Raw genomic sequence first — 15,835 nt, 5'->3', positions numbered from 1 at the left:
GCAGGAAAGTTTTGCGTGAGCACATGAAACTAAACTAGATTTTTTTTTTTTGCTCATGTCCCCTTAGAGGCTCCGTACATTCCTTATGTTGTTTACTTTTTTTTGGTCTTTTCCTGAAACTGCTTTTTATTTTGAAACCATTCCAACCGTGAGGTTGTAAACAGAACAAAACTAAACATAAACTATTTTCTGGCATTTTATCCAGAAAATTCTAACTCTTTGCTGCCGCTGTGTAGGCTGGTGCACAATTTCACACAATAAAAATGTAGTACATTATATCATATCATATTATGTATATATCTACAAATAGGAAAACCTTTCACCCAATCAGCAAAACATTGTCTTGCAAAAGCTAACACACCTTGCTTAACTCTTCACACCTTCGTAAAAATTATGTTTTCGGATCAAATGGTAAACACAAGCCATCACAATAATAAGCACACAATGTGCCAACAACACACTGATGGTCTGAATAAAAAACACATCTGGCTTTTGCTTTCTCTGTGCACAAGGTAGACTGTGTCAGTTTGAGGTCATACTTTTGTCATAGTTCTGTAAACATACAGGGATCCAAAGTATTGGTGTTTATTTACACACATCAAAACAAACACAAGTGTGTGTTTCCAAGTCAAAACACAAAATAGCAATTTTACTGAGACAAAACAAATCGGTCTACATCGGGTCGTCTCTCTCAAAATCTCCGTGTACATCACATGCAATGTCCTAGTCCAAGGCACCGGGAAAAATATATTCTGGAATGACGTATCCAGGCCTGACATGACAATATCTTGCCAACTCTACCCACATGTAGACTGTTTTTTTTTGTCTGTAAAAGGGCTATTTCTTTCTCTTCTCACTCTTCCTGCTCCCTCCATTGTACATTACCTGTGGCTTATTTATAGTGCTTAGGCTGATTGCAAAGTGAACTAATTATCTAAAACAGTTTTCACATGAGAAAGTGTGCCAGAGAGTTGGCAAAATAGTGTAAATAATAGCCAAAAATGTGTATGATTTGCCAGGAGTGTGTTGATCATTTGGAAATTGAGTGTAAAACAGTGAGTTGTGTTTACATTTCCGCAAAAACAGTGCTGTGCAGTGAATTGTGACTACAGTTGTGCAAAATGTGTGTTACAAAATTGCAAACTGAGTGCAAAGCAGTGTTTGTGCTTTTAGTTTTGCGAACTCAGTGAGTGGTTTTGCTATAAGTATTAATAGTTTTAGAAATTGTGCTATAAGAATCACAGTTGTGTTTAAGCATTCAGAAAAAACTGTATTATTAGGCTGTAATCTCCCTTTGCTGTCCAAACAATCTACAACAGGGGTTCCAAACATTTTTCATTAAACGGACCGGACAACAGTTGTCACATTTCTGACGGACCGGTAGCAGGGACGTTGACAGTATTTTGTGAGAGGTGGTGCTGATCATATTACTGGGGGTTCGGGGGTGTCTCCCCCGTGAAAATTTTGAAATTTAAAATACACCCTTTTAATGCAGTTTGGAAGGGGCATACAAACTTTAACAGAGCAAGCAGGGCCCGTTTTCTGTCTGACTCATGAACATTGAACATGAACATTGGCTACCTGCATGATAAGGTTTTCACTTCACTGCTGTGTGACACTACCTTGCATGGAGACATATTTCACGTTAACAGTGGAGATGTTAGCAAAACTATAGCGTTTGGTAAATCGAGATGCAGATTATCTCCCTAATTAATTTCTTTGCAGCCCACATTATGCACTCACTCCAGCGACACGAGTGAAATAAATGTAGGCAAACACGCATACACATTGAATGAGCACTCCTAGCCTATTCCACCTAATGTTATGCCTCTACATTTTATGAATTAAGAAGTATTTATTGATCAGGAAAACATTTAGTTTATTTTTCTTTCGGTCCGCGGTTCCATAACACCATTCAGTTGTGCCGCAAATTAATAGACAGAAGCACCGGGCATAATCTATCCTAAATTCATGGCAATTTTTTTTTTTTAATCTGAGGGCCCCCATTGGCTCAGGGCCCCTGTGCAAACCACTTGGCACAAGCCATGATCCGTCCCTTGGTGGTTGTGTGATATTGTGATCTTGTGAGGTGACTGTGTGATCTTGTTAGGTGGTTGTATGATATTGTGAGGTGGTTGTGTGGTATTGTGTGATCTTGTGAGGTGGTTGTATGATATTGTGAGGTGGTTGTGAGGTGGTTGTATGATATTGTGAGGTGGCTGTGTGATCTTGTTACTGTAGGTGGTTGTATGATATTGTGAGGTGGTTGTGTGGTATTGTGTGATCTTGTGAGGTGGTTGTGTGATCTTGTGAGGTGGTTGTGTGATATTGTGAGGTGGCTGTGTGATCTTGTGAGGTGGTTGTGATCTTGAGAGGTGGCTGTGTGATCTTGTGAGGTGGTTGTGTGCCTGGATTGCATTGTGTTTCATCCGAGTAGAAGACACGGACTGTTCCTCTGCACATTGACTGCAGTGTGTGTTTGTGTTTGTGTCCATCTGGACATTGACTGCAGTGTGTGTTTGTGTGTTTCTCTTTTCAGGGTGGCTGAAGCCGAGGCGAGAGTAGACGAGAGAGAGAGGAGACGCAGAGTGACGAGGAAAAGGGGAGAGGAGAGAGAGTGAGCGGGTCGCCATTTTGAAAGGCCAAGTTGGACAACAGGCCGGCTGCCTTCATGTCTGCTCCTGTCAGTAAGAGATCTGCTGCAGGCTCACACAGGTAAACAAAACAAATAAAATAAAATAAAATAACTGACAAAATGTCAGAAAAATGTCAAATTGAAGTTTATTTTAAGTAAACAATCGTTTCGAATTCAGATGTCTGACTGTCTCATACACTAATAAGCATTTCAGGGAACCGAGAATGTGGGTCATGCCACCAGCTCTTGTGTACCTGTGTAGACGAACACTAACTATCACCTCTCTTGTGCAGCTGTGTAGACGAACACTAACTATCACCTCTCTTGTGCAGCTGTGTAGACGAACACTAACTATCACCTCTCTTGTGCAGCTGTGTAGACGAACACTAACTAAACACTAACTATCACCTCTCTTGTGCAGCTGTGTACACCAGATATGGGGACTCGAGTCTGAGACTCGGACTCGAGTCGCACCAACAGTGACTTCAGACTTGACTTCCGACTCCACATCAAAGACTTCAGACTTGACTCGGACTCGAGCTTCGAGACTCGTGAACAACCTGTATTTCATGCAATTATTGCTTTTTTAAATGTAAATGTATTCATGTATTTCTATTTAATTTTATTGGTGCATATACGTTGGTGAAACGTACAGTATGGCGAGCTGTCCCCTTTGTTTGCCATAATGTGGAACGTACATGCGCTATGTGCGCGCACTCACAGATCAAACATGCATTGACCATGGCGACACCAAGTCCTCCCGGAGTTTTGCGTTTTTTGTCATTAGGCTACTTTTGGTTACAATAACTTGCACAGTGAAAATAAGCGAAGGTGTATAACAATAGGATAATGATGCCGGCTCAACAATGTCAAATTTCATCAGCCATCTCAAAACGCACCCAGACAGGTCAGTCACTTACTGATGTGAAAGAGATGTTAAACTTAGCATACAATTTATCGTCACAGGTGACTCGCATCAACAATCAAGTGTTATGCTAATGCTGGGAACAGGAAGATTGCATATTTATAGTTGGCCATATGATGTGACAGACTTAGGTTAATATTTCACAAGGTCCGAGGGCTAGAGGGATGTATTAGCATTAGACTATACAATGTTCTAAATTGGAGACCCAATGTAAGTTCTGGATGTAAAGAAAATTAAGCTAACTCCATTAAAGCAGTTTCACATCCACTCTTGGCTGCCCACATTTTATTTCAGAAAAAAATATGATCGAAGTTGCCAGGGTTGGAATTTCACGGCAGCCACGACAGCCATGGCCGTCATTGCCCCTTGCATTGTCCGTGATGCTCCTTTGAAAATCGGAGGTTCGCAGGTCAATGTGGCCTTGGTGCCCCCTTTTTTCAATATTCTGCTTTGCATCCGACTAATATCAATTTTTATTTAGCCTATAGCCTGTCAAAATAATCTTAGCATCCACAGTGCAAATTAATTTAGTCTTTTACGCAGTGGAGAAAGTGACAGCGCAGGCAAGAAAGAAAGTCCAAATTCACCCATTCTTTTCTGTTGAACTACTCGCGAAGCAGCCTTTTATCATATTCCAGTAGCCTAGAAATCTAGACACTCGTCAGGCTACCATTCCAGTGTAATCCAGTTTTGAATTTGAGTTGACATCCAAATCATGTCATTCGGATGTGTTTTGAGAAAGTTCGATGTTACCGTTTTTTGTCAAAACATCGCTAGCGTGGAAGTGAGAAGGGCATATTAAGTGTGCTCTGGAAATTCACAATTCACAAAAAACGAAATTGTGAATTTCCAGAGCACTTGGCAATCGACTCCTACGGCCTTTCCCCTAAAGATGGCAGCAAAGATGCCAACATTTCCGGGAAGGTACTGTCTTGATGAAATTCATTCTGGACTCTCTATCCGACCACATAAAGACCTCGGGATGCCGGGTTTGGCTTTAGGGACCCTCTACTCACTACCCGTAAAGTGTAATGTTGTTTGGAACTGTAGAAGAGGTATAAAAATAGCGTTTTTGTAGCAGCTTTAAATAATATGCCCTTCTCACTTCCACGCTTAACGATGTTTTGACTAAAAGCGGTAACATCGAACTTTCTCAAAACACATCCGAATGACATGATTTGGATGTCAACTCCACGTATGATACTTCCCAATCATCCGTAAATTGATCTAAAGTGCATTTTACTCCGGATAATTCCTTTAAATTTCAGTCACAGTGTGTTTAAATTGTTCAGTACATTATTTCATAACAGGCCAAATTCAAAACAAATGTTACAAATATCGCCTAGATATCTGTCAATAAAATCAGAGGATATACAGCTGACTAAGAGTTTGTCAAAGTAGCCAATGATCACAAATGTTAAGCATGCATGTAGGCTACTTGAGTTTCTTAAAGCTAGGCTATGCTTAAATTGTTCAATACATGATTTCATAACCGGCCAAATAGAAAATAAATGTTAAATATAGCCTAGATATCTACAAATATTCAAATCAGATGATTTTGATCATATTCTATGTAATATGTCATGTTTCATGTTTTTGTCATGTTTCATAGTGATGCAGGTCTACTGCTGTGAATAGGCTAAATACAACTTTGATCATTTTTATGTAGAATACTGTATAGTTAAGTTTGGCCTTGGTGCCCTGATGTGTGGCCCTTCTGCTCCCCGCCAAATATGCCCAACTGAAGGCCAAGTGACCTTGCCCCTAACATTATGAAATTCCAAGCTTGCACATTGCAGTGTTAGAATCATTTCCCCCCAAAACACTACACATATGTCAGTTGTATCATGCAGATTTTATGAGTGGCAAGCAAAATAAACAGAGTTCTTAATTTGTGTTTCATCAGATTGCAGAGCAGGCAGGAACCCCATGAAATTATCCTCCCTGCTGAAAAAACCAGCCTGACCAGCTAAAGGTGGTTTGCTGGTTGACCAGCTTGTTTGACCACCCTATGATGGTTGACCAGCTAGACCAGCAAATCTCTTGCGAAAACATACCTTCAGCTGGTTTACCCACCTAACGATGGTAATTCAGCTGTTTTTGCTTGTCGTACCACCTCAAGCTGGTCATTTTAGTGGGTGTTGCTGGTCTACACTGCTGGTTTAACTGGCCGTGCCAGCTTATGTTGGTCAAACCAGCATGACCATCTTACACCAACAATGTCAAGCTTGACAGGCTGGTCACCAGCATGACCATCTTGCACCAGCTGTATCTCACATGACAGGCTGGTCAAACCAGCATGACCAGCTTCCTCAGATGGTCACGCCAGCATATCCAGCTGGTGGTCCAACCAGCTACACCAGCAAAGACCAGCAAGAGCTGGAAGAAAACCAGCAAAGACCAGCTAAAACCAGCTACCAGCATAAGCTGGTTTCTAGCTGTTTTTTTCAGCAGGGCTACAACTGATTTTGAGACTGTACTGTATGGATGGTAGCTACACAAGATTTAACAATACAGTGTTAGGGAGAAATCAGATGGCCAAAGACTTGAGACTTGACTTGGACTCGTGACAAAAGACTTGAGACTTGACTTGACCTTGCCCTCAAAGACTTGAGACTTGACTTGGACTCGAGCTCAAAGACTTAAGACTTGACTTGGACTTGACTTGTGAACATCTCTGGTGTACACGAACACTAACTATCACCTCTCTTGTGCAGCTATGTACACGAACACTAACTATCACCTCTCTTGTGCAGCTGTGTACACGAACACTAACTATCACCTCTCTGCAGTGGCCTCTGTGTACACGAACACTAACTATCACCTCTCTGCAGTGGCCTCTGTGTACACGAACACTAACTATCACCTCTCTGCAGTGGCCTCTGTGTACACGAACACTAACTATCACCTCTCTGTGTCAGCTTCTCTATCTACATCCATTTCCCTCCCTGTGTGGACAAGCTTGATTTTGCCCCGTTGTTAGCCTGGGTAACTCTGCTGGGGGAGGCCATGGACATCGCCTCTAGAAGTAGAAACCCATTTCTCACAGGTCATGGTTGTATCAGCAGTTAGAGGGACATTCATGCAATTAAGTTTTTCTTGTTTATGGCCGCCCCTCTCAGTAGCCATTTGGGAAATCTCCAAGAGATCTGATCCTTTTAGTTGTGATGATACATCTCCAAGAGATCTGATCCTTTTAGTGGTGATGATAAATCTCCAAGAGATCTGATCCTTTTAGTTGTGATGATACATCTCCAAGAGATCTGATCCTTTTAGTGGTGATGATAAATCTCCAAGAGATCTGATCCTTTTAGTTGTGATGATACATCTCCAAGAGATCTGATCCTTTTAGTGGTGATGATAAATCTCCAAGAGATCTGATCCTTTTAGTGGTGATGATAAATCTCCAAGAGATCTGATCCTTTTAGTTGTGATGTATTCTGCAATTGATGGCACATCACTATTCATGTGATTGTAGATGAAGATGATGTAGATGCAGTAGATGAAGATGATGTTAATGCATTAGATGATGATGTTGCATTTAACATCAGATGTTGTGTTTCTAAGCTGAAGGCCAGATGTTTAATGTGTTTCTAATGAAGCTATAACCCAGATGTTTAATGTGTTTGTAATGAAGCTGAGACCCAAGTGTTTAATGTGTTTGTAATGAAGCTGAAGGCCAGATGTTTAATGTGTTTCTAATGAAGCTGAAAGCCAGGTGTTTAATGTGTTTCTAATGAAGCTAAAGGCCAGGTGTTTAATGTGTTTGTTTGTAATGAAGCTGAAACCTAAGTGTTTAATGTGTTTATAATAAAGCTGAAACCCAGGTGTTTAATGTGTTTGTAATGAATCTGAAACCCAGATGTTTAATGTGTTTGTAATGAAGCTGAAAGCCAGGTGTTTAATGTGTTTGTAATGAAGCTGAAACCCAGGTGTTTAATGTGTTTGTTTTGACTAGAGTTGCCCCCTGCTCTCCAGAATGTTCACTGTTCCAGAGAATCCAGAGAAATCTTTCCAAAAAAGGGACAGAGCTTAAAAACAATATTGGATGGCCGTGATCTTTTGGACCTCAGGTGGCACTGCATTAAAACCAGCCCTGTTTCTGTAAAGAAAAGCATTGTATGGGTTCAGGAAAACTTCTGATAGCCTAACCGCTGTCTATGAACACAGTCTGATACTCAGCCAAAACACATTGCAAGGGCTGAGAGGGAGTGGGACTGGCTGTTTCTCTGGTGCCTTCAGAAATGAGAACACCAGGCTTTACGTTTCTTCACAAATGCTTACCTGCTTCAGCTTGATGCTTTCATCTGAGCTATGACAAAATGGTTGCCTTTGGGTTCTTTCCACAATTTATTTTGTGACACACTAAAAATAATCGGTATAGAACATACCAATATATCCATCCAATAGATTATAGCATAATAAATTGATTACTGCCTTGTGCATTTGAACTTAGTGCAGTGAATTCAACATATGCACATACCACAACCGAAATGTTGTACATACCACAACCGAAAAGCAGTAGGTTATGTTGTTAAGAATAAGATTTTAGGTGGAAGAAGCTAATTCTCCAGTGTGACTTACTGTTCTGAAAACAAATGACTAGAGATAAACATATTCTGGTATGGTATAAGCAGCACCACAAGTGCTTCAGTAAATGGAGTAGCTGTGTTCCTCTAACTCTAGTCCATGTCACGGAGCAGTGCAGACTGCACATGGACCTTGGGGCACAGCTCTGGTTCTCTCTGGTTCTCTCTCTGGTTCCCTCTCTGGTTCTACCTTGGGGCACAGCTCTGGTTCTCTCTCTGGTTCCCTCTCTGGTTCTGCCTTGGGGCACAGCTCTGGCTGGTTTTCTCTGGTTCTCTCTCTGGTTCTCTTCTCAGGTTCAACCCGCTGAAGTCTCTGCAGCCCAAACGGCGTCTGCAGCAAATGCTGTTGGCTCAGTCCGCAGCTCAGTCCGCAGCTCAGTCAGCACCTGCGTCTGCCCCATCCATCCCCCCCCCTCCCAGCGTGAGACACAGCTCTGTTTACTCCCCCCCCCACACACACACACACACACACACATCAGCTCTGCGCTGCACGGGGTGTGCTGACGGCCCACAATGGCTCCGGTCAACAGCACCAGTCATTCATGGCTCCGGTCAACAGCACCATGCACCAGTCAGTCATGGCCCTGGACTAAGAATCACTGGGGCAGATGTGGTTTCCATACAGAGCATTCTTCTGCATTTAGTGGATACAGTCACTCCAACTAAACTCTCAGCATTCCAGCAGCAGCCATTGAGATCTGACTGCCAAAAAGAGCGAAAAGCATCCTTGCCTCATTTGATTCTTGTTTAGAGTATTCATGTTGTCATGTGACTCCCTGATGCTGTGTCTCCACCATATGCCCCCATTCAATAGCAGTAGTGTTATTATGGGCTGTAGCCTCATCCCACCGCCTCTGCACACTACACACTCACCCCACTACACACCCACCCCACTACACACCCACCCCACTACACACTCACCCCACTACACACACACACCCCACTACACACTCACCCCACTACACACCCACCCCACTGCACACTCACCCCACTACACACTCACCCCACTGCACACCCACTCACCCCACTGCACACTCAGCCCACTACACACTCAGCCCACTACACACTCACCCCACTACACACACACTCACCCCACTACACACCCACCCCACTGCACTCTCACCCCACTACACACTCACCCCACTGCACACCCACTCAGCCCACTACACACTCAGCCCACTACACACTCACCCCACTGCACACTCACCCCACTACACACCCACTCACCCCACTGCACACTCATCCCACTACACACTGTACACTCACCCCATTGCAAGGCCACACTCACCCCACTGCACACTCACCCCCACTGCAAGGCCACACTCACCCCACTGCACACTCACCCCACAGCACACTCACGCCACTGCAAGACACACTGGAAGCCTGGCTGCTATTGGCTGCTCTCTCTCCTGTTGGCTTGTTCGGGTCCTGTACTCCCATATGATTTTGAGGCTACTAGAGTGACCGTTCCTCCCCTTAACAGGCATGCTTTTGCTGCTCTTTAGGCTACTAGAGTGACCGTTCCTCCCCTTAACGGCATGCTTTTGCTGCTCTTGAGGCTACTAGAGTGACCGTTCCTCCCCTTAACGGCATGCTTTTGCTGCTCTTGAGGCTACTAGAGTGACCGTTCCTCCCCTTAACGGCATGCTTTTGCTGCTCTTGAGGCTACTAGAGTGACCCTTCCTCCCCTTAACGGCTTTTGCTGCTCTTGCTGCTCTCTCTCTCTTCATCTTTCTTTTCTCTATATTTTGTATGTAATTGCTTTGTTTCATGTTATGACGTTTTCTGTCTTGGCTTTTTCCCACCTTAGTAGCCATAGACATGATGTTTTTTTCCACATTTGATAGTCTTGACTGTTTAGTTGACTGCAGGTTATGAACTAAACTATAAAGGAGTCCCTGGTCTTATCAAGGCTGATTTCAGAGACAGATTATATTTGATGGACTGTGATTGTGACATTTCCAAATGAGGCAGTGAATGAAAATAAAGAGCTGAATGGCATGCCATGATTAAATATTATCACTATACATAAGCCTGGCTTAAGGCAGCTAAAGCCAGCAGAGGCATTGCATGAGGGACTTGACTGTCTGATGAGGTCTCTCTGGCTAGACACTCCTCACTGCGTTTTCTTTGGCACAGATTTAGCGTGATCAGATTTAGATGCAAATGCATTTCTCTGACTGTCATGACACTCACAATGTGCTTGAAAGCTTTATGCTGGAGGAAGACCACAGTTAAAGTTGCACTGAAGTTAGCACTAAGCAGGACTGTGTTTGTGTATCAGCACAACCTCATAGAGCCTCCATACTCATCTGCCAGGGGACACTGTGTAATGAAAGATGAGAACTGATTTTAGATTTGTCCTCCGAAATTCTGCCTTAGCATTTCTTTTTCTGAAGGATTATGAGCTTCACCTTTCCCTTGATAGTTGGACTCTGTGCTGCTTCATTCTAACTAAGAGGTAAGGTAGCCATGAGCAGTTTCAGGGATTTTGTTTTTCAGGGGTGCTATTGTTTTTCAGGGATTTTGTTTTTCAGGGGTGCTAGGATGACCAGACAACGCTTTATTGCTTTATCACTTATCTTGGATTTCTTAATTCTGCCTCTGTGAAATACTCCACTAGCTGGACCAGGCTGTTTTTGTTGTTGTTTGTTTGTTTTTGAGCCTGGGCTGTCCACAGAAACCTCTTTTTTGCAGTGTATTCAGGGCACAGCCAGCTAGCAGATCTTGAGAAGATTTGCTGATTTTGCGTTTGCTGTATGTGACAAAAAATGTTTTAGCTTAGAAACCGCATAACATAACTTAGAGCCCATGACGAGACTTTTAGTCGACTAAAACTTGACTAACAAAAATGATATTTGAATGACTAAATATGACAAAGACTAAAAAGGACATTTCGTCACAAGACTAAGACTAAATTAAAAATAGGTGACAAAATTAACACTAGACTAAGAGTAGGCTAGCTTTGTGTCTGTGTAAGAGTAATGGGGGGGGGGGGGCAAGGGCTGCATAAAAAACACAAAGCTAGCCTGCTCTTACACAGACACAAAGCTAGCCTACACAGACACAAAGCTAGCCTACTCTTACACAGACACAAAGCTAGCCTGCTCTTACACAGACACAAAGCTAGCCTACTCTTACACAGACACAAAGCTAGCCTACTCTTACACAGACACAAAGCTAGCCTGCTCTTACACAGACACAAAGCTAGCCTACACAGACACAAAGCTAGCCTGCTCTTACACAGACACAAAGCTAGCCTGCTCTTACACAGACACAAAGCTAGCCTGCTCTTACACAGACACAAAGCTAGCCTGCTCTTACACAAAGCTAGCCTACTCTTACACAGACACAAAGCTAGCCTGCTCTCACACAGACACAAAGCTAGCCTTTTACGGACTCTCTTACACAGACACAAAGCTAGCCTGCTCTTACACAGACACAAAGCTAGCCTGCTCTTACACAGACACAAAGCTAGCCTGCTCTTACACAGACACAAAGCTAGCCTGCTCTTACACAAAGCTAGCCTACTCTTACACAGACACAAAGCTAGCCTGCTCTCACACAGACACAAAGCTAGCCTACTCTTACACAGACACAAAGCTAGCCTGCTCTTACACAGACACAAAGCTAGCCTGCTCTTACACAGACACAAAGCTAGCCTGCTCTTACACAGACACAAAGCTAGCCTGCTCTTACACAAAGCTAGCCTACTCTTACACAGACACAAAGCTAGCCTGCTCTCACACAGACACAAAGCTAGCCTACTCTTACACAGACACAAAGCTAGCCTGCTCTTACACAGACACAAAGCTAGCCTACTCTTACACAGACACATTACATTACATGACATTTAGCAGACACTTCTTGACCAAAGTGACTTACATATGTCAGCTATATTACAAGGGATCACATTGTCCCCGGAGCAACTTGGGGTTAAGTGTCTTGCTCAAGGGCACAACGGTGGAAGCCGGGAATTGAACCGACAACTTTCAGGCTACTGCACGCTAGCCCAGCTCCTTAACCACTACACTACCACCGCCCACACACAAAGACACAAAGCTAGCCTACTCTTACACAGACACAAAGCTAGCCTGCTCTTACACAGACACAAAGCTAGCCTGCTCTTACACAGACACAAAGCTAGCCTGCTCTTACACAGACTCACAGACACAAAGCTAGCCTGCTCTTACACAGACACAGACACAAAGCTAGCCTGCTCTTACACAGACACAAAGCTAGCCTGCTCTTACACAGACACACAGACACAAAGCTAGCCTGCTCTTACACAGACACAAAGCTAGCCTGCTCTTACACAGACACAAAGCTAGCCTGCTCTTACACAGACACAGACACAAAGCTAGCCTGCTCTTACACAGACACAAAGCTAGTCTGCTCTTACACAGATACAAAGCTAGCCTACTCTTACACAGACACAAAGCTAGCCTACTCTTACACAGACACAAAGCTAGCCTACTCTTACACAGACACAAAGCTAGCCTACTCTTACACAGACACAAAGCTAGCCTACTCTTACACAGACACAAAGCTAGCCTACTCTTACACAGACACAAAGCTAGCCTGCTCTTACACAGACACACAGACACAAAGCTAGCCTACTCTTACACAGACACAAAGCTAGCCTGCTCTTACACAGACACAAAGCTAGCCTACTCTTACACAGACACAAAGCTAGCCTTGTCCTAATGCAGGTGTTCACTCTGCCATCACTGTCTGTAACAGTGTGTTTTTTTTGTGGTCAGTTTTGACTATTGCAGGTTTATAGAGCTAGACTACATTCCCATGGAGACGGGCTATATGGTGTCCATGCGGCCCACGCAAGGATATCTGGCACACAACTCTCCTGAGCGCCACTGCCGGTCAGCACCTCATTGCTTTCTTTCTTCGTTCTTCCTTTGTCTCATCCTTTCATCCTCCACACGTCCTGCCTCAGCGTCATCTCTGGGTTCTGTCTCTCCACTGAGGAACACTGCCCCTCTGGGACCGGAGTGGGATTTTGCCTGTGCAGGCTCGCAAGGGTGCAACTACATTTCTTTCCTGGTTCGCACTGGTGCACCTAACGTCATAAGGGTGAGCGCCTACTGTAGACTTTCGTTGCATCTGCTGTCTCTCCACAAACTACGCGTTGGTTCTCCTTTGACTAGTGTTTGACTAGAAAAGTATCGCAATACCCTGAAATTAGAAACGTCACAATACCTCAATTTAGGCTACGGTAGGCGATCATTTTAAGAATGATAGTCTTGTTTTGCAATAAGATACGTATTTCTTATTTCTTCTGCTTCCTGTAGCCTATGTGTGTTTTCTCCTCACACACACACACACACGCAGCTTTCAACCTGCAGCTGTCATGTGATTAACTATCAGCCATGTCTCACTGCACTTAAGTGATGCTGTTAAGTATTGCACCTCTCAAGTTTGTGTTGCTGCTAACCTACCTAGTTCATTTAGGCCTACCGCTGGGTTTAATGACATTTCCCAAATAAACTATGTAGCCTATTGGCGAACTTTTACATCTGGAGAGAGTTCCTTCTAGGTATGCAGATCAAAAAATACTATAAATATGACAAAATATAACGTTTATGAACTCCAAAATATGAAACAGAAACATATGGCATAAGCCATCGTTTTTTAGTGGGAGTGGAGGGTCCAGCAGAGACTAGGATCGTCCCTGAATGATCACACAATATTCCATATAACTGATGGTGTCAAGATGGTGGGGGCCCCCAAATCAAATCAATCTTGTCATTCCCGGTCCATGTTCTGACAACAGCTTAGACACAGAATGTATGCGGAGAGCGATAAAAAAATGGGACCTTGGAATTGTGACGTTAAAGGCAGGCAATGAAAAACCTACATTTTGTTCTGGTGCACCACCTAAATGACAAAGTTAGGCACACCAGTGGGTGCACCTACATTTTGTGCTGGTGCAAGTTAGGCGCACCAGCTAAATAACATAGTTAGACGCACCAGTGCAACCAATGCACCAAGTTAGTCTGAAGCCCGGCTGTGTGTGTCGTCAGGAGTGAGCATGTATTGTCAGAAGTGTGTGAGTATCGTCAGGAGTGAGCATGTATTGTCAGAAGTGTGTGTGTGTGTCGTCAGGAGTGTGTGCGTATCATCAGGAGTGTGTGTGTGTTGTCAGAAGTGTGTGAGTATCGTCAGGAGTGAGCATGTACTGTATTGTCAGAAGTGTGTGTATCGTCAGGAGTGTGTGCGTATCATCAGGAGTGTGTGTGTGTTGTCAGGAGTGTGTGCGTATCATCAGGAGTGTGTGTGTGTGTTGTCAGAAGTGTGTGAGTATCGTCAGGAGTGTGTGCATATCATCAGAAGTGTGACGAGTGTGTGCGTATTGTCAGGAGTGAGGATGTGGTGTTTACATCGCCCGGGCCATCCCCTGACACTGCGGTCAGATCTGAAGGGCAAATGTTCTGGTGGACAGATTGAACCCTGAGTGACAGGCTACCATTTACTACCTCAGTTACTGCGGACAAGGATCATATTTCAGCACATTCATTCTTTAATTATGCTGGTCTGCATGCTCTCTGCTTTTTCAGCTGATGAAAAGGAACCATGGCTTTGTTGATGTTTTTCTTTTGATGTCTGTAAGTGTTTTGGGCTGTTAATCACCATGGATACGCTACATGGTGGAGGAGTCACCTTTATCATGTTCATGCATCCTGCTTGTTTGCTTTCAGGTGTGTTTTGAAATGCTGGGCTTCTTTTAGTGTTTGCAGTGATACTGGTGGACTGACCCGTCTAGTTTCAGGTGTATGCGTTGTGTCCGTGAGCATGTTTATGTGTATTTCTGGGCATGTTGTGTTGTCTTATTTTGTGGTCTCCTTCAACATCTGTGTTTGGATAAAAGGCTGTTTGTCAGTAAAGGCTCACCTCTTGGACTCAGTTTGGTGTGTGCTGAACCCGGATCAGTTCGGTGTGTGATGGTCTCGGATTGTGCACTGACATCTCCATGGTGATATTGCAGACGGTCCCCAGCCCCAGTGAGCAGCAGAGATCCCTATGGCAACGCTTCTCTCAGCAGCAGCAGCAACTCGGGGTCTTGCAAGGGCAGTGACTGCAGCCCAACATCCAGGTGAGGCAGAGGGTTAGGGTTATTCAGCCCAACATTACATCCAGGTGGGGCAGAGGGTTAGGGTTATTCAGCCCAACATCCAGGTGAGGGCTAACCTGGAGTGTACAGTGTAATGTCCTACATGGTATTGGTGTTGAAAATATTCATCTCAAGTTGTCACAACTGATGATGCCTTGTTTATCTCAATAAGGAGTATATGTCACAATGGGTTGCATATGTGATGATGCCTTGTTGTGGGGTATATGTCCATATTGACTGGGGGTATGAGGTTATATATGTGACCTACAAGAGGGTACATAATAATATGTGACTGGGGGGTATAGAGGATATGTGGGGTATATGTGACTGGGGTATATGTGGGTATATATGTGGGGCATATGTGGGGTATATATGACTGGGGGGTATATATGTGGGGTATATGTGACTGGGGGTATATGGGGTATATGTGACTGGGGTATATGTGACTGGGGGGTATAGAGGATATGTGGGGTATATGTGACTGGGGGGGTCTGAGTGTGGTGTATGTATGTTAAAGGCCTGGTCTGTGTATGTTAAAGGCCTGGTCTGGGGTGTAT

At 43.9% G+C, this 15,835-nt stretch overlaps 1 protein-coding gene across 1 annotated transcript in view; it reads left to right on the top strand.

Moving 5' to 3' along the window:
• The window catches only part of snphb (syntaphilin b), a 42,653-nt gene that overhangs the window by 13,189 nt on the left and 13,629 nt on the right, over positions 1 to 15,835 (top strand). Inside the window, exons 2-4 of the mRNA XM_048241234.1 lie at positions 2,540 to 2,715; positions 12,913 to 13,029; positions 15,153 to 15,260. Of these exons, the coding sequence (XP_048097191.1) occupies positions 2,672 to 2,715; positions 12,913 to 13,029; positions 15,153 to 15,260 (269 nt within the window). The 5' untranslated portion in view covers positions 2,540 to 2,671. The remainder of the gene's footprint in view (positions 1 to 2,539; positions 2,716 to 12,912; positions 13,030 to 15,152; positions 15,261 to 15,835) is intronic.

The sequence above is a fragment of the Alosa alosa genome, chromosome 4 (genome assembly GCF_017589495.1).
Source record: "Alosa alosa isolate M-15738 ecotype Scorff River chromosome 4, AALO_Geno_1.1, whole genome shotgun sequence".
NCBI classification, from domain to species: Eukaryota; Metazoa; Chordata; class Actinopteri; order Clupeiformes; family Clupeidae; genus Alosa; species Alosa alosa.
Note: the sequence above shows the minus strand (reverse complement) of the source record. Positions and strands in the feature narration are given on the sequence as shown.